The 24,273-nt window shown below is 40.9% G+C and overlaps 1 protein-coding gene and 1 non-coding gene across 4 annotated transcripts in view; both read right to left on the reverse strand.

Moving 5' to 3' along the window:
• Window positions 1–24,273, reverse strand: part of LOC123512180 (nipped-B-like protein) — a 97,499-nt gene that overhangs the window by 40,878 nt on the left and 32,348 nt on the right. For 2 of the 3 annotated variants that reach the window (XM_045268414.1, XM_045268415.1), the window contains exons 3-17: window positions 18,995–19,163; window positions 18,196–18,308; window positions 17,249–17,713; window positions 16,691–16,767; window positions 16,055–16,143; window positions 15,670–15,821; window positions 14,943–15,097; window positions 14,444–14,645; window positions 12,543–12,733; window positions 12,100–12,325; window positions 11,562–11,797; window positions 10,654–11,406; window positions 8,860–9,127; window positions 8,219–8,361; window positions 7,801–7,944 (exon numbers count right to left, since the gene is read on the reverse strand). In XM_045268414.1, the coding sequence (XP_045124349.1) occupies window positions 7,801–7,944; window positions 8,219–8,361; window positions 8,860–9,127; window positions 10,654–11,406; window positions 11,562–11,797; window positions 12,100–12,325; window positions 12,543–12,733; window positions 14,444–14,645; window positions 14,943–15,097; window positions 15,670–15,821; window positions 16,055–16,143; window positions 16,691–16,767; window positions 17,249–17,713; window positions 18,196–18,308; window positions 18,995–19,163 (3,383 nt within the window). The remainder of the gene's footprint in view (window positions 1–7,800; window positions 7,945–8,218; window positions 8,362–8,859; window positions 9,128–10,653; window positions 11,407–11,561; window positions 11,798–12,099; window positions 12,326–12,542; window positions 12,734–14,443; window positions 14,646–14,942; window positions 15,098–15,669; window positions 15,822–16,054; window positions 16,144–16,690; window positions 16,768–17,248; window positions 17,714–18,195; window positions 18,309–18,994; window positions 19,164–24,273) is intronic. The other variant, XM_045268416.1, reaches the window with a different exon arrangement.
• Trnag-ccc lies at window positions 23,803–23,876 on the reverse strand. Its single transcript has one exon. It is a non-coding gene; the product is annotated as a tRNA-Gly (tRNA).

Consider the following 24,273-nt stretch of genomic DNA (forward strand, 5'->3'; position numbering starts at 1 on the left):
TGAAACGGGAAATACACTAACCAGCAACCTGTGGAATGTAAACAAAGTGCGCATCATGGTACGATACAAAACTTATGTACCACATTTCCACAAGGCTTTCCATTTTATCCATTGTAGAGTCACGAGTTCATGTGGTTCTTTTAGCTTTCAAGGAAGATGCGGTCTCACCAGCCTTCTTAATAGAGTCTGCTGACTTGCTGATGGAGTCAAGATGGTGGCAAGCAATGTTATTAGATTTCTGGCCTCTCTCGTCTGTGAATAATACCCAGCTTCACTTCGAGAGTAAGACACTTCCTGGTCTTCTTAGGAACGTTAGGCCACATTGCAGGGCGTTTTGGTAGTAAGTTGAACTAAGGAGGATGAGCTGCTGGTGACGCTGTTATGTTTTGACTGGGGAGTGAGTGGTGCGCATGAACTTGATCTTGATCTTGATCTTGATGCTACAGGTGATGCAGAATTTCTTCTGAGTCAGGCCTTTGTATCGGTAGCGCCTGTGTTGTTCACGAGAGGCTTGATCTTGATCTTTATTCTACAGGTGTCTCAGTATTTCTCCTGAGGCAGGCCTTAGTACCAGCAGTTCCTGGTGTATTCAAAAGCCTGTCAGCTTGCATGATACGGTGGGGCTTTCAAATTTGGAAAAAATTACCTAGATAAAACTTCGTTAAAGCGAGTTTGGTGTTCGTTAAACGAGCAGATGGTAGTAAAACGAAACCTTCGTTGTAGCGAAATTTCGTTGTGTGAACCTTCGTTAAACGGGGGTTGCCTGTATATATATATATATATATATATATATATATATATATATATATATATATATATATATATATATATATATATATATATATATATATATATATATATATATATATATATATATATATATATATATATATATATATATATATATATATATATATATATATATATATATATATATATATATATATATATATATATATATATATATGTATATGTATATATATATATATATATATATATATATATATATATATATATATATATATATATATATATATATATATATATATATATATATATATATATATATATATATAATATAATATATATATATATATATATATATATATATATATATATATATATATATACAGTAAGGTCCCGATTTACGTCAGAGTTACGTTCCTGAAACATGACGTAAGTCGATTTTGTAACGTAACTCGAGTTTTGTACTTTCAAAGCATATTATCGAGTTTTCAACCAATATTTTTTTATGGTTATTCAGGTAAGTAAAAGGTTATATTGTTATATTATTTACAACTATGTAGGAATATATTGATTAGGGCGCAACGAAGGACTGCAGGTTGCCAAGAGGGGCGGCCTGAGGACGCCAGGAGGGTGGGCAGGTCTAATGTTGTGACGCCCAGGGCGGACAGCTGGGAGCTTTGTGGAGTGCGGTAGGAGTAGAAGCATTATATAAGTGAAAGGTTATATTGTTATATTATTTACAAGTATGTAGGAATATGAAACACAAGCTTGTTTTTGTTGTTGATTAGGGCCGCGAACGCAAAGGACTGCATGTTGCCAGAGGGGTGGTTGCCTGAGGCCGCCAGGAGGGTGGGCAGGTCGAATGTTGTGACGCCCAGGGCGGACAGCTGGGAGCATAGTGCAGTGCGGTGGGAGTAGAAGCGTGGGCAGCGGGGCAGGAAATGCAATAGGAAAGAGCAATAGGGATCAGCAGACAAGCGCAGACGGTGCAAGTGAGCTGCGAGTGTAGTGTGGCCCAGGCGAAGGCTCCGGAGTTGTTATTGTTGTGATAGGTGCGTGAGCCCTCAAGGTCGTCAACCTCCCCGTTGTCATGGTAACGAGCTTCCCATTTTCTTCTTCACTTCCTTACACACACTTGTAGCGTAATGGTTTTCCTTTTCTTAGCATCACTGCTATCACTCAGTTTTCTTTTTGGTGCCATTGAGCAAGATACTAAGATAGTCAGCAAACGCAGATGTAGGAACGCTCTTGCCAGGGATGAAGGTGTGGTGGAACTGAGGTACGTAGAGTGTTATTGTATTCAAGCATGAGGTGGGCGGTGTGGTGGATAACCACTAGTGACGCCTGGCTGCCAACAATAACAATAAACCCCGCGCTTTACGATTTATAAATTTTCAATTTTTTAAATCTTAAATTGCCTTATAGTGGACTGACGTAAGTGCGAGTTTGACGTAACTCGAGACCGACGTAACCCGGGACCTTACTGTATATGTATATGTATATGTATATATATATATATATATATATATATATATATATATATATATATATATATATATATATATATATATATATATATATATATATATATATATATATATATATATATATATATATATATATATATATATATATATATATATATATATATATATATATATATATGAAGACTGCACGTAGTGACACTCTGGGAAAAATCATGTACGGTATATAACACGTGTAAATACACCCCTTAGGCCAAGTTCAGTAGCAGTTTTCCAGTATCCTAATGTTACTGATACAAATATATTTAAAGGTTGCTATTTTACATCTAGCCTATAGGTCAATTCCTAGTTTTGACCATAAGAAAATGACCTTAAAAACTCAATTTATAGGCTGCAATATATGGTATTAATACATCACCAAGTCATGGAAACAATAAAAACAAACGTTCTCACCTATACATCTTTCTTGCCTGGGAAGTGACTCAACACAGTTACTAAGTCGTGCGTACTGTCTCAGCTCAATAGTGGTACAAACCATACCATTGAAAATAGTGAAAACTTTGGTTGCAGATTAGGACTTTTTGTGTTTTGAGTTTAGTGAAAAGTTTGGGTGGCCTGTAATTTTACTCTTAAACTTCCCGCTATGACTGTGTGTGTGTGTGTGTGTGTGTGTGTGTGTGTGTGTGTGTGTGTGTGTGTGTATATATATATATATATATATATATATATATATATATATATATATATATATATATATATATATATATATATATATATACACACACACACACACACACACACACACACACACACACACACACACACACACACTGAAAGAATGTAGGAATACTGAAAGAATGTAGAGAAGAACTAGCAAGTCCTATATACAACATCATAAAATGCTCAATAGAAAATGGAACAGTGCCAGTAGAATGGAAAAGAGCTGAGGTGGTTCCCATATATAAGAGCGGAAGGAAAGAAGAACCTTTAAATTACAGACCGGTATCACTAACTAGTGTAATATGCAAGATGTGTGAAAGAATAATAAAGAAACAATGGATCAAGTTCCTTGAAGACAACAAATTAATATCAAATAGCCAATTTGGTTTTAGAAAAGGACGGTCTTGTGTAACTAATTTATTGAGTTTCTATTCTAGAATAGTTGATAGAGTACAAGAGAGAGAGGATGGGTTGACTGCATCTATTTGGATTTAAAAAAGGCGTTTGACAAAGTGCCACACGCAAGATTACTGTGGAAGTTAGAGGAGAAGGGTGGCTTAAAAGGAAGCACATTGAGATGGATAGAAAATTATTTGAGGGGGAGAGAAATAAGGACGGTAGTTAAAGATATGAAGTCCAAGTGGAGAGCAGTAGAAAGCGGAGTGCCACAGGGGTCAGTATTGGCACCAATACTTTTCCTCATTTATATTAACGACATGCCAGAAGGAGTGAACAGCTACATAAATTTGTTTATGGATGATACGAAACTGTGCAGAGTTATAAAGCAAAAGGAGGATTGTGAAATACTGCAAGAAGACCTAAATAAGATCTGGGAATGGAGTAAGAAATGGGAAATGGAATTCAATGTGAACAAAAGCCATGTCATGGAAATGGGAAAGAGTGAAAGACGACCTGTGGGAATCTATAAGATGGGAGATGGAGTAGAACTGGAGAAAGTCAAAAAGGAAAAGGACTTAGGAGTGACGATGGAAGAAAACAATCAACCAGTAAGCCATATTGATAGAATTTTTAGAGAAACATATAATTTGCTAAGAAATATTGGAGTAGCATTTCACTACATGGACAAAGAAATGATGAAGAAATTGATAAATACTATAATAAGACCCAGATTGGAATATGCAGGAGTAGTGTGGACCCCTCATAAAAGAAACACATAAGAAAATTGGAGAGGCTACAAAAATGGCTACAAGAATGGTCCCAGAACTTGAAGGGATGACATATGAGGAGAGACTAAAGGCTATGGATCTACCAACCTTGGAACAAAGAAGGAGAGAGGAGACCTGATACAAGTCTATAAATTGATCAACGGAATGGACCAAGTGGATAATGAGAAACTGATCCTGAGAGAAGAATATGACACCAAGCACAAGATCGCATAGTAAAAAGCTGAGAAAGGAAGATGTCTGAGAGATATAAAAATATAGTTTCCCGCAGAGATGTATTGAGACGTGGAACAGTTTAGATGAAGAAGTAGTGTCTGCAACAAGTGTGCACACTTTTAAAGTAAGATTGGATAAGTGTAGATATGGAGACGGGGCCACACGAGCATAAAGCCCAGGCCCTGTAAAACTACAATTAGGTAAATACAACTAGGTAAATACACACACACACACACACACACACACACACACACACACACACACACACACACACACACACACACACACAGTCATAGCGGGAAGTTTAAGAGGCAATGCCCGCTTAACAAACGTTTACACAACAAAATTTTTGCTACAATGAACATTTCCTTTTACTACCATCTGCTCATATAACAAACACCAAACTCGCTTTGATGAAATTTTATCCAGGCTATTTCTTTTCAAACTAAATTCTATCCAGGTAATTTTTTTCCAAGTTTGAAAGCCCTGCCATATCACGCAAGCCAACAGGTTTTTTAATATACCAGCGCCTCTTGTGGACAAAACGCGCACCACTCACTCCCCCTAGTTCAAAACAATAACAGCGTCAGCAGCAGCTTGTCTTCCCTCGCTCAACATGCCACCAAAATGCCGTGCAATGTCGCCTAACATTGCTAAGAAGACCAAGAAGTCTCTTACTCTCGAAGTGAAGCTGGATATTATTCAGACATAAGAGAGGCGAGAAAACTAATAGCATTGCTCGCCACCATGGCTTGACTTCATCTACTGTCTCTACTATTTTCAAGTCAGTAGATTCTATTAAGAAGGCTGGTGAGACCTTATCTTCCTTGCAAGCTAAAAGAACCACCTGAACTCGTGAATCTGAAATAGATAAAATGGAAAGCCTTGTGGAAATGTGGTACATAAGTTTTGTATGCAGTACATTGATGCGCCTCTTGTTTATATTCCACAGGTTGCCGGCTAACGTCTTTCCCGCTCCACTCTCCCTCCCTTCATAAATCTAAGATCATCAGCATTATAAAGTTACTTACATAAATACATTAGTGTACATTATAACAACTTAAATTAAACTGCTGCGATCGCTTATATAATCAAGCCTCTCGAGTACTGTGACGCGGCGATCGCTTATGTAATAATGAATTTTCGCGGGGAATGTTTTGAATTTTCATGGCGCGTTTCCCTTCAGACTTGCTCTTGTGACTCCTCCACACTTAGTGTTGCCATCATGAGGGCTCCAGAGTCCAGATACTATAACAAGGGCCTCACTTGAGTTTTTACGGAAAAGTAGGAGACACCTGGCAACTCCTCTTGACTCGTCGGGTAGAATCCAGTCTTGAGTATCATAGAAAACGTAGAAAACTCATAGGGGAGACCAAATTATGCTATAGTTTATTACTTCTATCTCAATCAAGAGATCATTGTTATTATATCAGCTTCTTACAGCATAGGGGCAACAATCCTAGTAGCATTTTGAGCTGTGGCATTGTACAGAGGACTTGTGTCATGCAACACACACACACACACACACACACACACACACACACACACACACACACACACACACACACACACAGCTCAATCAAACATACCCAATACGTACAAAACATCTGTACAGAGGATTCATGACACACACACACACACACACACACAGATAAAGTTCTATCATACATATATATGTACAAAACATCTGTACAGAAGACTTGTATCATGTAGGATATGCATAAACATGCACGCACGCACGCACGCACACACACACACACACACACACAGACGTACAAAACATCTGTACAGAGGATTCATGACACACACACACACACACACACACAGATAAAGTTCTATCATACATATATATGTACAAAACATCTGTACAGAAGACTTGTATCATGTAGGATATGCATAAACATGCACGCACGCATGCACACACACACACACACACACAGAGAGAGAGAGAGAGAGAGAGAGAGAGAGAGAGAGAGAGAGAGAGAGAGAGAGAGAGAGAGAGAGAGAGAGAGAGAGAGAGAGAGAGAGAGAGAGAGAGAGAGAGAGAGAGAGAGAGAGAGAGAGAGAGAGAGCGCGCCACATGCAGGAGCTTCATCTGCCTGCACGCTTCCCTCAGGTCACCACCCGCATGGTCACCCAGACACCTGGTGAGCTCCTGCTGACCCGATGCAGGACATGGCATCACCAGAGACAATATATAAACTCGTGTGCAAGAAAATGGAACACTCTGTTGGCCTCACAGGAGATAAACCTCAGTGACACAAACACTCAGACATTTAAAGTGCAAGTGAACCATTGGTTACTGAGGCAAGGGTGAATCATGTACAGTGAACGTAGTATATTCAGTGTTACAATATAAGTTATTGTTGTACATACAGAATGTAATATACATCACCAGGGTCAGATTTAAAGATAGGTTGCACTAACCCTGTACCCTTTTGTCTGTAAAAACAACGTTCTTAGGTAATGTAGAAGTTGTTTTCCCTGTACATTTGATCAGTATAAATAAAAAAATAATAAAAAAAGAGAGAGAGAGAGAGAGAGAGAGAGAGAGAGAGAGAGAGAGAGAGAGAGAGAGAGAGAGAGAGAGAGAGAGAGAGAGAGAGAGAGAGAGAGAGAGAGAGAGAGAGAGAGAGAGAGAGCGCGCGCGCAAGTAGAAAACGGTCCAGCTTGGTACCACTCAGCTCCCAACCCAGACCATCCAATGCACCCGACGTGTCACTAGTTCCCCGTGCTTTTCAAAGCCCACGAAGTTTTGTAGGCCTATTTCTTGCTATTTATTTATTTACAGATTCAAAACTTCGGTATTACTGCATTTTGGATGTTTGCCATTCATGGCATACAATTCAAAATATATATTTTTCTGACATGGGGAATGTTTATATTTTAGGTGCATCAAAGCATTCAGCAGTTAGGAATTAGCAGTTTAAGGGTTAAATGTTTAACTTCATAATTTTTACTTTCATTAAACCTTTTACTGTACTATGATGCACTCTCGCTTTGTTTACTCTCAATGGAAGTTCAAGTCAGGGGTCAAACTTGTTATAATTGATCTGCTTAACGAAAATTCACGCAACGAACGTTTTTTTTAGGAACGTAACCCATTCATTAAGGGGTGGGGGGGTTGCCTGTATATATATGTATATATGTATATGTATATATATATATATATATATATATATATATATATATATATATATATATATATATATATATATATATATATATATAGATAGATAGATAGATAGATAGATAGATATAGATATAGATATACACACACACACACACATATATATATATATATATATATATATATATATATATATATATATATATATATATATATATATATATATAAACTACTGAAATGTTACAGGCATAAAAACCAACAAAATGACAGAGAAAGTATCCCCTGATGAATAAATAACACAGACTGGCAAGCAACTCACTTGCTTGAGATAGAGGTCAAAGCTCTGCGAGAATGGTCTTTTGGAGGCCAGGTATTTGGTGATGAGTTCAGCATTGGCATAGCCAATGTGGGTCTGCAGAGTCTGGGTCTTGGCACCAGGGGAGGCTGGGGGGAAGGCAGGGACCTGTGAAGGCAATGAATGAATCAATGAATGCTGCAAAAATAACGTCATCACATGAAAAAAAAAAAATACATATATTCCTCTTCTCTTAACATTGGACTTCCTTGTTACAAATCAAAACTTTTATACTTGTCTCCTCTTTTCTGCCTCTCCAACAAGGCTAACTAACTACATCTTCTCCAATTCTTTATTATGATTTAAATCTTTGATACTCAGTACTATATCACTGCTGCTCTTTGTAATTTCTCTAGTTTACTGATGTAAATAAAAACATTACCTTTGTTATGAGAAAAGTCTTCCTCTTTTCAGCTAGCTGAGTCACCTCAGCTGCCAAGGCCTCGTCCACCTGCCCTCCCCCTTTCTTTCCGCCTTCTTCCTCATCCTCATCTGAATCCTCACTGGTCTCATCCTCATTGTCACCTGGTAGAGTGATTCAAAGCATTAGTAAAACATTCATGTACTCAACATTTTTATATCATTCACATTTCCCTCAAAGATAAAATTAATTATATGACACTTGCTTTAACAAAGACCTGCATGTCCTTTAAAATTGCTATGTACTAACCTTAAATTTTCATCACTAATACCCCAATCATTAACCATAATACAACTAGAGAGAAGTTATCTTTGTCATAAGTAACTGGCTAATGCACAGATCCCAAGGAAATCATTACTGGCAGTGACACCTGTGAACTTGATAATAAAGCTGTATCAGCCTTTTGATCACAATGGCTCAAACTTAAGCTTGATAAAGCACTATAATACAAATCTATATAGCATAGTTTAGAATGACATCTTTGACACTAAAGGAAACCACAGAGAAGTTTCCACATTTAAGTAGCTTAAATTTTTATTTCATTATGTAATCTAGATCTACTCAAATCAAATAAAAATTATTATCCTGTTGAAGACACTCACCTTTTCTCTTTCTCTTCCTTTTGTTGTGGCTGCCAGACTTACTGCCACTGGGCTGAGGCAGCAGCCCTTGCTTCTGCCTCATAATCTCAGTGTAGGCTTCTCGGTACCACTGGCCAATGCAGAAGTGCCGGGCATGAAGGAGAGCTGGCTCACTGCTGGAGTTGACAGCCAGCCAGTCAAGGAGCACCCGTTGAAGGAACATGGTGCGCTCCTCCTCCTCATCGTACGGCCCACCCTCACCGTCTCGCAGCTTCTCCGAACTGCTCTTCTGGTGGAGTGAAAGACAAGTTGACTTTAGGGTACAGCAACAATGGGATCTTGCAATGCCACTCTTCTGGGATACAAAACTAAAACAGTCCTTCTGGGAGTAACTTTACTTTGCCGTGGTCTGCTAGAGGGGCATAAGGCTGATTATCACAATGTTGTTGTCTGTGATAGAATTAAAACCAAAGCAAGTTTCAGGTTGAGATAAGTATGTGATGGTATCTCTGAAGACTAATGTAACTTATTGTATTGTTAATAAGACTGCTAAGTGTATATTTCATGATGTGCTGCTGGACTGGATAAATACATAAAGTAAATTTACCCAGGCACTATCATAGCACTGCTATGATAAAGTTAGCACTGCATTTGATGTATAATTGTCTTGGACAGGCTATAAACACTAACTAATGGTAGAACATGCAGGAAGTTTTTCATAACGACAATGAATGAACCTTTTTTCATACCTTAAAGGAATGACAAGTACCAAATTACCTATCCAAACATGACATTCCCATGAAGAGATGGCCAAGGCAGGGCATCAATGTACATATTTACATTCATAAATACACCTACAAGCATTTCCTCACATTTTTGCCTTTAGACATTTGGGAGAGAGAGACCCAAATGTCATTGCATTAAATTATAGGTCAATTATACAGGACATCTGCAATTTCTACATTGTAGCATTAGAGAAAGCTTACTCAAACTGCATCCTAACAGACACATCCTTCTCCTTACACAAACTTGATCAGATAATAATCAAACAAGAATGAAAGAACGGACAAAATTCATTCATTCTTACAACTCAACCACTTTCCTTGCTTCCCAGTCATGTACCTTGCATCTATGTCTCATCTAATCAACCTCTCTAATCTGTTCATCACAACTCCTCAAAGGAGAGTTTAAACACACTTTTTTTCACTGATATACAGAGATAAGAAACATTAAGATAAATACATACCGTACAATGAATCCCTCAACAAATCTTCTATCCATTACAGTTGCCTTTATTACATGCCTTCAATATTTACTCTCCTTCCATCCTCTATCCACTGCAACTTGCAACTTTAGACCAATCTAAGTCTATTTTTTCAATTAATCTAATCAATTAACTCAAATACATTAATATTCCTATCTTAATATTCCTCTTACACACTTCACAATTCTATTCTCATGCAGGTGTGGTCAAGGAAGATCTCTGCTCTCTCAAAGTACTTCAGAAGAAACTTTGTCCTATTTGATCTTCCACAAGAAAGCTGACCTGGTACACAAACAGAACCCTACTATGTGCTTGTGTAAAATAGGACTGTGAAGAAGAAAGGGAAAAAGAATAAATGCTAAAGGTTGTGATGATAGTTCAGAATAATTGTTGATAAGCACAAGATAATAAATGTGATAGCTATGTTAAGTCCTAAGCCTAAGGAATAGAGGCAAACAACATTAACACTCATAAAATAATTTCTTGCTGGGACAGAAGCAAACAACATTAACACAGCCTCACAAAATAATTTTCTATGACAGTACACTTACCTTCTTCTTGTTCTTCTTGCCAGACCCTCCACTGGCTGTGCCATTCTCCGTGGGAGGGGAGCCATCCTCCAGCATGGGGGCATCCCGGTTCTCCTCCTCCTTCACCTCCCGGATGATGGCATCAATGTTCTCCAACTCCAGGTGCGAGGAGACGGCGTCACGGCGCAACTTGGCTGCCACCACACCCAGGCAGTCCAACGAGGACACACGAAGGGCCATGTCCGTGTTCTTGTTACAGAATTTTTGTACTAGAAGCTTGCCAAGGAGGGAGAGGAGCAGCTCAGCGGCTGGCCACTCAGGTTTGTTTACCGTGGCCAGGAGGTCCTGCACAAAGTTTTCAAAGAGTGGGCGATAGTCTATCTCCTCACTCTTACTTCCTGTTTTCTGCAGGAACACTGAGAGGAAGCTGTAAGCAGTGCTCATGGCTGTTTCATACCGGCTACACACCAGCACTTCGCGATCCATTGTCGTCTCTTTCCGCGCCTCGGGCACTTTGGCGTCTCTATCTTTGGGATTCTGACTATTGACACTCTCACTGGTTGCACTTTTACTACCTCTACTCTGTGCCAGCTCCTCAGGGAGTTCCACCACACACTGTATCAACTGTAACACTAAGGCTGTCAACATCTGTACATTCTCATCAGAGTTTAATCGGTAAGTTCTCAAACTACGCTTGCTATTGGGCAAGCGTGCTATAGAAGCCAGAATGTCATCCAGCAGTAAGCGGCGGTGTTTGTTGTACTTGGCAAACACCTGGAAAAGACAAAATGAATGAGTTCAAGCATCCTGTCAATGAACACTCAAATAACAAAGGTGGGAATTGTGGATTAGACTTAAGATAACACCAAAATATATCTCCATATTTTCAAGTAATGAAGGGTGTGTACAACTGATAGTGAGCTGCCTACCTTGGTCACTAGCCTCAAGGCTGACAACTGAAGTTCAGACACATTTTCAACAAAAAACGGGCAAACCCCAAGTGTTGAGAGTTGCAGCACAGTGGTATCTGTGAGGGTCTGTATGCTGAGCAGATCTGCAAGCAAGCCTACAACTTCATGCAGCTTGTTGTACAGACCCAGAATGCTCCTGTTCCTCACATCCTTGCACTGTGCTCGCTTCCTCTTCATGTTGCCCACATATCCATCTGCAAAGGTGGTCACCATAGTGTGTTGGGAGACTGTTTTGCTACTACACCCACACACCTAACTAGAACCACTGAGCTCTTACATTCACAAGTCGAAGTTGCACACAACAGGTAATTTCCATCTTCTCTATAATGTATCTAAAACAACTGCACCCTGCTACCTAATAGTCAAAATAAAAATATCTAATATTTTCAGTAAACATCTCTTCTCTGGTCATTCTCTATTCCACCTTCCCAACTCTAGAGGCAGCCTTAAACCCACCAATCAAACTGGCTTCCTACTCTTCCAGCTCAGCCTGTACCTTTTTTACTGTCTATCCTGTACACAGGGTCAAAGGAGGGGTAGATGGTGTTGGAGAGCTGGAACTTAGTGAACTGGACACAGCGCTCAATGACATCCTCCAAATAGACCCGCTTGCTCATGTTAGGAGCAGTCATGATGTACATGGCTGTGAGGGAAGCATCCATGCCCCGCAGGATGCGCTCCATCACCAACTCCATCCACAGCTTGTCATCTTCATCATCCTCCTGTTCATAAAGAAGAAGACTTTCATCCACAAAACACACAATGACTGGGAGCTGAATGTGCAAAAACTGGAAAATCAGATGTACCTTGAAGGTCATATTAGTGGCATGATGCATGTAACAACCAAGTAACTATTTCATCTGTCTCTGTATGCTCTAATCCTTTCCTCCTAACTCTTTGTAAGAAACACTAACTGACAGTGATCCGACATGCCCTTACCTCATCCACAATGGGTGTCACCTTGGCACCATCACGGATGTTCTTCTCCAGGATGTTGAGGAGCCTGACCAGCCTCTCAGGTGGCACAATAGCCATGGCCCCAAGGCTCTTCAGCTTGGCCGTCTCAGAGCAAAGGTCTGTCAGCTCATACTTGGGAATGAGGTACTCCTGAGGGACATCCCCATCCTCTTCTGTAATGCAGGTATCACATTATTAACCCCTTCCTTACCGCAGTCACCCCCCGATGTAAACAAAGCGTTCCCCTCCTATACCGCAGGCCCCTGCCCGTGTGCGCACGTGCCTCACGGCCAGATCTACACATTATATTTCTTTCTAACTCAGTGTTATGTACTTTTTTCTAAACATATTTTTGTCATTTTATTAATAAAAGAAAACGTAAACATAATCATAAATTGTGCACTAATCATAAATTCAGCACCACACACTCTGCACCTGGTGAGGGTGGCCCTGAGGCAGTCATAACTAGGCTGCTCCCCCTCACTTGCCGAGAGGGTTTCAACACTGCTGTCACTATCACTCTCTCCTATTTCTTTTCAGGATCATAGTCTGAATCATATTCATCTGGAGAGTCTTCCAGTATATCCTCACTATCTGTCTCATAATTATGATAATCCTCATCGCTGCTACACGAAGCAGACGCCATTATCTCTAATTAGGGTAGAGGCAATAGAACAGTTTCACCACGGCCGATACTAGAGAACTGATGTTCTTGGGGGGACTGTGGGAATAATATATGTCAAAGAATAGTGATTGGCTTTATAGTTTATGCATGAAAAATTAACTCCGATATTGATTGGCTAGTGGGGGGGATGGTTTTGTTACGCTGGGGTGGCTAAAAATAACGCCTCCAGTGTTTGTTTGTTTATAGTGAACCACGTGGAGCATGAAAAAGGCAAAATCCGCACTCAGGCCACGGTTATACACGGAAATGTATTTGTGTGGTACGCACGTACCACGGCGGCATCTTGCGGTACCACGAGGTCGCTTTTGCGCGTGGTACGCAAGTACCACAAAACAGTCTTGCGGTATGGAAGAGGTTAAATAAATGCTTTATTATGAAAACGTTCAATTTAATACTTGGCAACTTCACTTGTCTACCTTTCAAGCTTAACAATTCAAGACACTGATGTAAACAACCTATTCTCACCAACCTGTCCGAATACACTAAGCCAAAACTCCTGCTTTGTCATCAAATACAATTAATCAAACTCTTTCTTACCCACACATCACTCAGCCAAGAGATTTATTACCTCAAATTTAACCCCTTTAACATAATAATGCTTTTTTTTTTGTCATCAGAGTACTTGTAACACATCTAAAGACAGCATATTGCAACATGGCTACTTTTTCTTAAGATGGTGTTATTTTTTTCCCAGATACTGTACAGGATCTTTCAGAATGTAGATTGTATATGATATGATGGCTTACTTGACTTTCATCATTGTTACAAAAGTGTATGATTCGCTAATACCAGCTGGCAATAATTAAATTTTATTTATCTATTTTTCATGGAACCAACAGTTTTGTGTATCATAAAAATAAATGTGTTTTTTAGTCGTTTGTCATCTTCAGAAAATAGTGAAGAGCAGGAAAACTAAATTTTTTTTTTCTGTAAAATTTGCCCAAGTTTCCTTCTTAATATACATACCTAGTATTAAAAATCACTTACTATTACTGTCATTTTCAGAGAGAGAGAGAGAGAGAGAGAGAGAGAGAGAGAGAGAGAGAGAGAGAGAGAGAGAGAGAGAGAGAGAGAGAATATCTGAATCAAGTATCCCCCCCCACCACATTCCAGCTGGGATACAGTGCAGGGAGCCATTTTCTTTTGCCCAGAGTGAAGAGGTTAAAGAATCATACAACCATTCCAGCTCCTTCCTTACCAATCTCAGCATTGACATCAAGATCTTCAGTGTTGTCAAAGATCTTCTCCACAGCGCGGTTGAACCTCTGATACACGCCGCTCTCCATCAGCTCCTCCGAGGATAGCTTTTCTGTTGGCCCCACCAACTTGCGCTCAATCCGCTTGTTGGTGTAAGACTTCTTGTGCATGGGGGCAGCTGGTGCTCTCCTGTTGCTCTGGTGCTATGGATATATTATTGTCTATTACAGCTTCAATTTCTTTCAGTGGGAGTTCAGAACTTTAATACAAAACCTTAACTCCTCTGACCTGTGCAACACCATAATTCAAAGCCTTTAAATGGACTACATTTTAGTGATATAAGAGAATCGTAAAGTATAAAACAATAAATGCCCCCCCCCTAGCCTTTAATCTGTCAGCACAAATGAAATAAAGAACATGTATTTGAACAAATTACACTTCCTTAGCATATACTATAGGAAAATGTAAGATGCTCTGGTCTTCCCCCATTTGCAACTCACCTTGGATGCTGCCCCCTCACCCTCCGAGTCCTCCCCTTCCTCATCATCATCCTCCTCCTCTTGATGACCTCCCTTCCTCCTCTTCTTAGCCTCCTGGTCTGGGTTGTATTCCTCATCATCAGAGGCAATCCTGTTGCGTTTCCGGTCAGCTTTATCTAAAGAAACATTCACAATATTAGACAAAAACTAACTCTGATTTCCTATCAACATGGTGAAAACCTCACAACATTAATATAAAAAAGATAAGAACTTGTGATGTAGATAATCTATATTACCAATATACATATGACATCACTATAGCCAAAACAGACATATGAGAGAACATAATGACTGGTAAAGCACATAAATCTAAGCAATATTACAACAGATAAGAGCCTAACATATAAACCATCTTTACAATTGTCAGTATGTATGTGACAATACCGGAGAAAATTACATGAATAAGAAGACAATGACTGGTGCAACTTATCAGTCTAGGTAAGGCTATAATGCAAGATAACTTTATATATCATGGACAAGACAATGTTCAGTTAAATAAAACAAGATTAGTGACACATATATATATATATATATATATATATATATATATATATATATATATATATATATATATATATATATATATATATATATATATATATATATATATATATATATATATATATATATATATATATATATGTGGCCCTCAGAAAGAGAAAGAGAAAGATAGACAGAATGGACTCACCTTTCCGCCGTTTTTCTTCCCTCTCTCTCTCCCGATTCTTGAAGTACTTGTTTGGCTTCTTCTTGTCCTCTTCCTCAGACTCTGACTCTGAGCTCACCTCTTTGTACTTGCTGGCTTCCCGGGAGCCCCGAGACCTCCTGGAGCTGCTGCTGCTGCAATGTCAACCAAAATATTATTGCAAAGTAAGTGAGGCACCAAACACATGGCAGCCTGTTTGGGTGAGGATAGATATTGGAAAAGAAAGGAAAAGATAACAAAGACTGCATTGAAATTTCAAACATTGTTGTCTAGAAGAGGAACAGGTTTTTGGAAAATTTAAATAACTCATAGAAGGCAGGATGCTATTCCCAAGTTATAGGATTGGAATGTATGAAGTTTAACTTACTTGTTCTTGGAGCTGTCCACATAGTTGTCAGTCTTGACATTACTTCCAACTCCTGACAGCTTGGGGATGCAAGACACTGACTTAAGCTCCTGAAGAAAAAAAGAAAAGAAATAAATAAATGAATAATAAATAAAAAAGCCATGTTACAGCAAATGAAACCTAAGTTAATTGGTTAAGACTATTCAAGGTTAAACCTTCAATGTAAAAAACAAATACAACCATAAAATATAATAAATATAGAAATATAACCAAATGATAACAAAATTAATGGAAATATAGTGATGCACAAATATATCAATTTACATAAAGCACAGAAGATAATGACTGGTGTCTCTCATACTTCTATCCAGACAAATTTTTGGTGTGCATCAAAGTGACATGATTTATTCACATGTAAAATATAGATGAATATTTCCTGACAGAAGACTTAAGTGCATACCATAATTTCTAATAATGATTAAATACTCTCCATTATATAATAATGCTGCTGCACCAATAAAAAAAATTAAAAGTGGGCTGAAAGTTTTTTTTTTTTTTTTTTTTTCTTCTTCTTCTTCTTCTTCTTCTTCCCTGGTGATATCCTAAAATTTGACAAGCATCAAAATCTTCCCCTCACCATCCTGGCCCCACACTCACCTCCGAGGAGAGCTTGTTGAGAACCACTACTGGCTCCTTCATCTTCCCCACAGGATATGTGGCATGGTCCTTGTTTGCTGGGAAGAGAATGAAACAGTTACGTCATGTCTCCACTAACACTCACCTCCAACTCAAAGGTACTACAAAACACATACATAATCATGCAAAGAATCACACAACCAATATAGCTATATGAAAAGTGACATGTTTTGGTGTCATAGTAAACTCATGTAAAAAAAAAAAAGCCATATCTGCCTATCAAATCAAGACAAGAGAATTAAGGAAAGATATTTACTGACTATGTCACCTCCATCTATGCATTATTGAAGGAAAGAAACTGATGGACATCATCAGTTTCAATTTGGAAACTCAAATCTGAACCACTAAAATCTCGTGCTGTGGAAAATGGCCAAGTAAATACTTCCGCACAAATACATGTTTTAGTTTATAAGACTCTTGCTTTGTTCCCTTTCTATCATATGTCCAAGAGAAAGAATAAGCGAGTGAGGGACCATAAAAATAAGTTGCTGCAAGGTGAGTGAGTGAAAGTGGCATCACCTTTACTCTTAGAGTCCTGGGTGTGGTTGGGAGCTTCCTTTTGCTTGTCAGGCACCACATTGGCTAGCCACACGTCTGGTTTCTTCTCCTGCTTGCTGGCGTTCCCCACGTCTGCCGGGAGCTGGCCAAGCAACTCCTCTGACTGGGACTTCAGTCGGCCCTCCAGCTCCTTCTGACCTGCCACAGCCTTAACCTCCTCAGGGCCAGGTTTAGCAAGAGCCTTCTCCTCTGGGACTCCCTGGGGAAGGTGGGCAGTGGGCTCCCCTGGTAGGGGTGTTGGGGGATCCTGACCCCCAGGCTCACTCTTCACCTTGACTTGGGCAGCATTAGCCAGTGCTGGACCACACTGGATCACTGACACATTGTTGATATGCTTGGCTGCCTTGGCTAGCACACTGTTCTGTGCTGGGGGAACTCCTGCCTCAGTCTTGATGCTCACTCCTCCTACTGCTTCACTGCCTCCTGCTGAAATACAAATATTTAATGCCTCAGGTTGCACTAAAGTAGCAGTGAGGCCAATACTTCACATCAAATTTACTTGCTGCCTTCTATGACACAAAGATCTTACTTATCCAAATTATCAAATGTATCTGTAGATATTTTTAGCCATACATTTTCAGCAAAAGTCTGCACACATGTAAAGCTTTAAACATAGACTGCAGCATTAGCAACACCAAATCATGCTCCCATAATATCAAAATATAGACCACAACCTAATAATTAAGTCTCATGTTAGAATATAATTATCCTCATTAAAATAAATACAAAACATAAAATGAATTGGCCTCCATCATCACACCCACACTAAGAGCCTATCCAAGAGTTACCTTAATTTTGTCTCTTTCTTTTCTTCCATGTAACTACATTCATATCCCTATCAAGGCCACCTAACACATATGACATGCAAATTCTACTGTCACAGGTGAGTTAATGACCAGCCAACACACCTGGCTTGCCAGTAAACACAGCCGGCTTGCAACGCAGGATTCCCTCAAGCAGTGGTGGTGCTGTCTTCACCTCCACAGCATGTTCCGTGCCAGCATACTGCTCCTTCAGCTGTCTGCAACATAATGCTCACTGACACCTATGACAGGACACCACACAGGATATAACACACACACACACACACACACAGAGAGAGAGAGAGAGAGAGAGAGAGAGAGAGAGAGAGAGAGAGAGAGAGAGAGAGAGAGAGAGAATTGTGGTGGTGGTGGTGGTGGTGGTGATGGTGACGATGATGATGATGATAGTAGTAATGGTGGTGGTGGTGGTGAATACCAATAATGGAGGTGTGAGGAAACACAAAGGTGTAGGGAAATAAACTCTCTACACCTGTATTTTCATCACATCTTCAACTTATCTAATTGCCTGAACAACAAAAACAGCAATAATAATAATAATAATAATAATAATAATAATAATAATAATAATACAAATAACAATAATAATAATAATAATAATAATAATAATAATAATAATATTAATAACATATAATAAAATAACAATGTTTTGAAATACTGACATCACTTTAGTAATAAAATCAGAGCTACATTCAACTACTACTACTCTAGTAGTAGTAGTAGTAGTAGTAGTAGTAGTAGTAGTAGTAGTAGTAGTAGTAGTAGTAGTAGTGGTGGTGGTGGTGGTTGTGACGAATAAAATTGTGAAAGTGAGCGATAGCAGTGGCAGTTGTGCGAGGAGTAAGTAGTGATGGGAGTAACAATGGTGGTGGCGGTGGTGGCTTACATATGGTCGGCGTGGGTGCGGGCGAGGGAGTTGGCCAGCTGCTGCACCAGGTCTGGGTCTTGGCACGCGAGGAGCCGCTGCGCCTCCTCAGCTACTCTCGGGTGGAAAAGCAGAGACCGGGAGTCCCCGAGGCCTACCGAGGATGAAGGCAGGGGCAGCTCAGGTAGTACTGCGGGAAAAGATTACTTGCTGTCAACACGTCAATATTCACGGCTATAACTACAATTACATAACTTGCAACTAATAACAAAAACACCTTGCAAAGTCATTAAGTCTAAAAACAACAATAACAGTGAAGGAGAGAAGTGTAAACGTCAACATGCTATCAATCGCCGCAGAATTTTCCCGCCAAAACTCTGTACTGATCTGCACGCCACCTGTTGCGAGGGAAAGGAGGCGCGGGTTCAGCCATTCGCCGCCAGATGCCAGCGCTTGAATGGCGGGCAGATCTGAGACGACTCGCCACCATACTAAGTTACCATAATTCCGCAAGGCATTGAAGAACCCAGCTGCGGGGCTTATAATATTGTCCTGTAAGACATTCGTCGTGGTAAAGCCGAGACCGCATGCAAGTGCTGGAGGCGGCGGTGCGTGAGAGAGGTGGACGTCGCTGACCTTGGCGGAGGGATAAAGAAACGTTCACACAAACGTTGGGAGTCGCGAGGGGTCGCAAGGTCCGCGCCGTCCTTGACTCCATCTCGGCTATGACAGCTTACTATCAATAACCGTCTGAGTGCTTCCTACTCAATGTTACACCATTCTCTCTCTCTCTCTCTCTCTCTCTCTCTCTCTCTCTCTCTCTCTCTCTCTCTCTGACGGGTGATCTTATCGTAAATTGAAATCAATAATCTGCATTCATAACAACTAAGCAAAGATGTTCTTATTAAAGAAACCTCAGAGAGAGAGAGAGAGAGAGAGAGAGAGAGAGAGAGAGAGAGAGAGAGAGAGAGAGAGAGAGAGAGAGAGAGAGAGAGAGAGAATGCAGAATGACACGTAAAATTTTAGTCTAACTTTACTAGTCTTGCCTCACCCATTCCTGAGACACCACTGTGGAGAGATTCACACATACGCCATGTCACAGGGGCAAGTTGTTGTGAGCCGGAAGATCTTGTTGTATTACAAGAAATTATTATTATTGATCATTCTCTCTCTCACTCTCTCACTCTCACTCTCTCTCTCTCACCCTCACTCTCACTCTCACTCTCACTCTCTCTCTCTCTCCGACGGGTAACCTTATCGTAAACCGAGATAAATAAACTGCGTTCATAATAAATAAGCGTTCATAATAAATAAGCAAAGATGCTAAAATTAAAGAATCTACTACGCGAGAGAGAGAGAGAGAGAGAGAGAGAGAGAGAGAGAGAGAGAGAGAGAGAGAGAGAGAGAGAGAGAGAGAGAGAGAGAGAAACTATCAATAATAATAGTTTCTTATAGAACAATAACGAGATATTCAGGCTCGCAACAACTTGCCTATGGATGTGATATGGCCTATGTGTGAGTCTCCCAGAGCGATGCCAGGGGAAAGGGTGAGACAAGACAGCGGTTAAAATTGGAATGAAAGAAAATTTATAGTTATCGTTCTGCCTACATATATGTAAGTTATTCCTGCTCGTTTAGCTTTGCCTGTCTACCCCTTCCCCCCATCTCTCTCTCTCTCTCTCTCTCTCTCTCTCTCTCTCGCTCGCTCTACGGATAACTCTTTCACACTTTTATGTACTATACATGCATTGTGAAAAGTACTGGCTCTGAATCTGAATATCTCTCTCTCTCTCTCTCTCTCTCTCTCTGCGGATAACTTTTCACACCTTTATGTACATGCATTGTGAAAAATGCTGGATCTGAATCTGAATCTGAATCTCTCTCTCTCTCTCTCTCTCTCTCTCTCTCTCTCTCTCTCTCTCTCTCTCTTTCTCTGAATTTATTCCAGAGCAACCCGTCTGACAACCGAAACAATTTTTTTTTCTTTCGTCTACCACACTTTTCTTTAACTTTCATGAATATCACCAGGCATGACCTGGCCAGTATCAACAAACCTATAGAAACAGACTTAACATGACATGGCCTAGGCAAAACATCCAGTAATCCTGAAGTTACGTAGAATTCCAAAGTCTGTAATTGTAAAATGAATGAAAGAATGAGTAAATGAGCGAATGAGTAAATGAGCGAATGAATGAATAAGCAAAAGAATAACATTGTGGCATAAAACATAATTATATGGTTTCACTCGCAAAAAGAAAAAATAATAATGATAATTTGATTTTTTAAGCCTATAGAGACTGTAAGTATACTACCTGAAGAGCAGGGGAAGCAATGTCCAGCTTCCACCCATTAGCGGCGCACGCAATTTTATTTAGTGGTACCCATATCAGAGCCCTTATCACCACCCAAGCGCATCTTTGTTGTATGATGATGATGATGATTAACAACAACAACAACAACAACGACGACGACGACGACGACAATGTAAGTGGTGATGATAGCAATAACAGCAAAAGAAAGAGTAAGATAAAACATTAATTTTATTATTACTATTATTTTATCATCACTATTATCATAAATTAAGTAGTAGTAGTAGTAGTAGTAGTAGTAGTAGTAGTAGTAGTAGTAGTAGTAGTAGTGGTGGTGGTGGTGGCGTAACTTCCTCTATTGTTGGTTTCATTAAAAGATGATGTTATTGATGTAGTACGAAGCTTAAAATAAAAAAAAACATCACATCTCTATACCATTACCACACCCCTCATCACAGACCACAAATACAATATACTGAAACACCAATCTCGGCACAGGACCTGCACTGGCAACACATAATTATTTCCTTCCGAGGTGTTCCTCAAGCTCTGGTAAATGAATTTCAGGTAACCAGCGCGCCAGAATGTTTGAGTCACTCCTCTCAGCAAAAAATGCAGGAGAAAGGAAAGCGTATCGTGCGTCGGATGGAAATAATAACGTACACTTTGGAATAGGTGTGTGTGTGTGTGTGTGTGTGTGTGTGTGTGTGTGTGTGTGTGTGTGTGTGTGTGTGTGTGTGTGAACTAATCTGATCTCTCATACTACTGAGTTTCTCCGTTATACGCCCGCACGCGAGCACACACGAGATGAGTTGTCATGTGAAAGATGAAATTTGTTCACACACACACACACACACACACACACACACACACACACACACACATTTCTTTTTATATGACACACACACACGAGGAGTAGAAAAGGAGGAGTGTCGTGTGCCAGCAAGCCAGACAGCCAGCAGAGGGCGAGTGACCTACATACAGCATCCAGGCTGACTCATACACCCTCACTCCCTCTCCCTCTATGCTCCTCATCAAACGCATCCCTCCAATATCTCCCTCGCACGCGCTCCTACCATAACACATGGCCTATATTAAGAACAACTAATGAAGGTCTTTATATAGCTAGGAACGTGAAGGAACAAGAGGAATGTTTGGAAATTAATAAGAAAGGGAGAGGAATGTCGGGCGGCGCGCGGCAACTCTCAACTGGTTGCCAAGGGCTGCCACGTGACGTAATGTAAATAAAGGCCTTGCTTTGCTGCACACTCAACAGACTAAGCTTAACTTCCCTGTAGTGTGTGTGTGTGTGTGTGTGTGTGTGTGTGTGTGTGTGTGTGTGTGTGTGTGTGTGTTATTCACCACGGTCGTCTGCTAATCACCAGCCAGCCTTTCCCCTACGGAAAGAGCACCGAGCTCATACTGACCGATCTTCGGGTAGGATTGAAACCACATCACACACCATACACACCGTGAAAGTGAGGATGCAACCCCTCGACTTACATTCAGTGCTTATTTACTGCTCAGTGAACAGAAGCTACACATAAAGAGGCTTGCCCATTTGCCTCGCCGCTACCCGGGACTTGATCCTGGGCCCTCTCGATTGTGAGCCGAGAAGGCTAACCACTACACTACGCGTGTGTGTGTGTGTGTGTGTGTGTAATTCACCACAACAACGGTCGCCTGCAGGTCACCCAGCCAGTCTTCCCCATTACGGAGCGAGCTCAGAGCTCATAGACCGATCTTCGGGTAGAACTGAGACCACACCACACTCCACACACCGGGAAAGCGAGGCCACAACCCCTCGAGTTACATCCCGTACCTATTTACTGCTAGGTAAACAGGGACTACACATTAAGAGGCTTGCCCATTTGCCTCGCCGCCTCCGGGATTCGAACCCGGACCCTCTCGAGTGTGAATCGAGCGTGCTAACCACTATTCTACGCGGTGTGTGTGTAATTCACATCTGTCGCCTGCTGGTCACCAAGCCAGTCTTCCCCATTACGGAGCGAGCTCAGAGCTCATAGACCGATCTTCGGGTAGGACTGAGACCACATCAACACACAACACACACCGGGAACCGGGACAGCGAGGCCACAACCCCTCGAGTTACATCCCGTACCTATTTACTGCTAGGTGAACAGGGGCCACACATTAAGATGCTTGCCCATTTGCCTCGCCGCTTACCGGGACTCGAACCCGGTAAGCCAGCGCTCTAACCACTGAGCTACCGGATGTGTGTGTGTGTGTGTGTGTGTGTGTGTGTGTGTGTGTGTGTGTGTGTGTGTGTGTGTGTGTGTTTTTCACTGTTTGATCTGCTGCAGTCTTTGACGACACAGCCAGACGTTACCCTACGGAACGAGCTCAGAGCTCATTATTTCCGATCTTCGGATAGGCCTGAGACCAGGCACACACCACACACCGGGACAACAAGGTCACAACTCATCGATTTACATCCCGTACCTACTCACTGTTAGGTGAACAGGGGCTACACGTGAAAGGAGACACACCCAAATATCTCCACCCGGCCGGGGAATCGAACCCCGGTCCTCTGGCTTGGGAAGCCAGCGCTCTAACCACTGAGCTACCGTGTGTGTGTGTGTGTGTGTGTGTGATTCACTGTTTGATCTGCTGCAGTCTCTGACGAGACAGCCAGACGCTACCCTACGGAACGAGCTCAGAGCTCATTATTTCCGATCTTGGGATAGGTCTGAGACCAGGCACACACCACACACCGGGGCAACAAGGTCACAGCTCCTCGATTTACATCCCGTACCTACTCACTGCTAGGTGAACAGGGGCTACACGTGAAAGGACACACACCCAAATATCTCCACCCGGCCGGGGAATCGAACCCCGGTCATCTGGCTTGTGAAGCCAGCGCTCTAACCACTGAGCTACCGAGCCGTGGTGTGTGTGTGTGTGTGTGTGTGTGTGTGTGTGTGTGTGTGTGTGTGTGTGTGTGTGTGTGTGTGTGTGTGGCGGAAGAGT

Source organism: Portunus trituberculatus, chromosome 33, assembly GCF_017591435.1.
Source record: "Portunus trituberculatus isolate SZX2019 chromosome 33, ASM1759143v1, whole genome shotgun sequence".
Taxonomy (NCBI): domain Eukaryota; kingdom Metazoa; phylum Arthropoda; class Malacostraca; order Decapoda; family Portunidae; genus Portunus; species Portunus trituberculatus.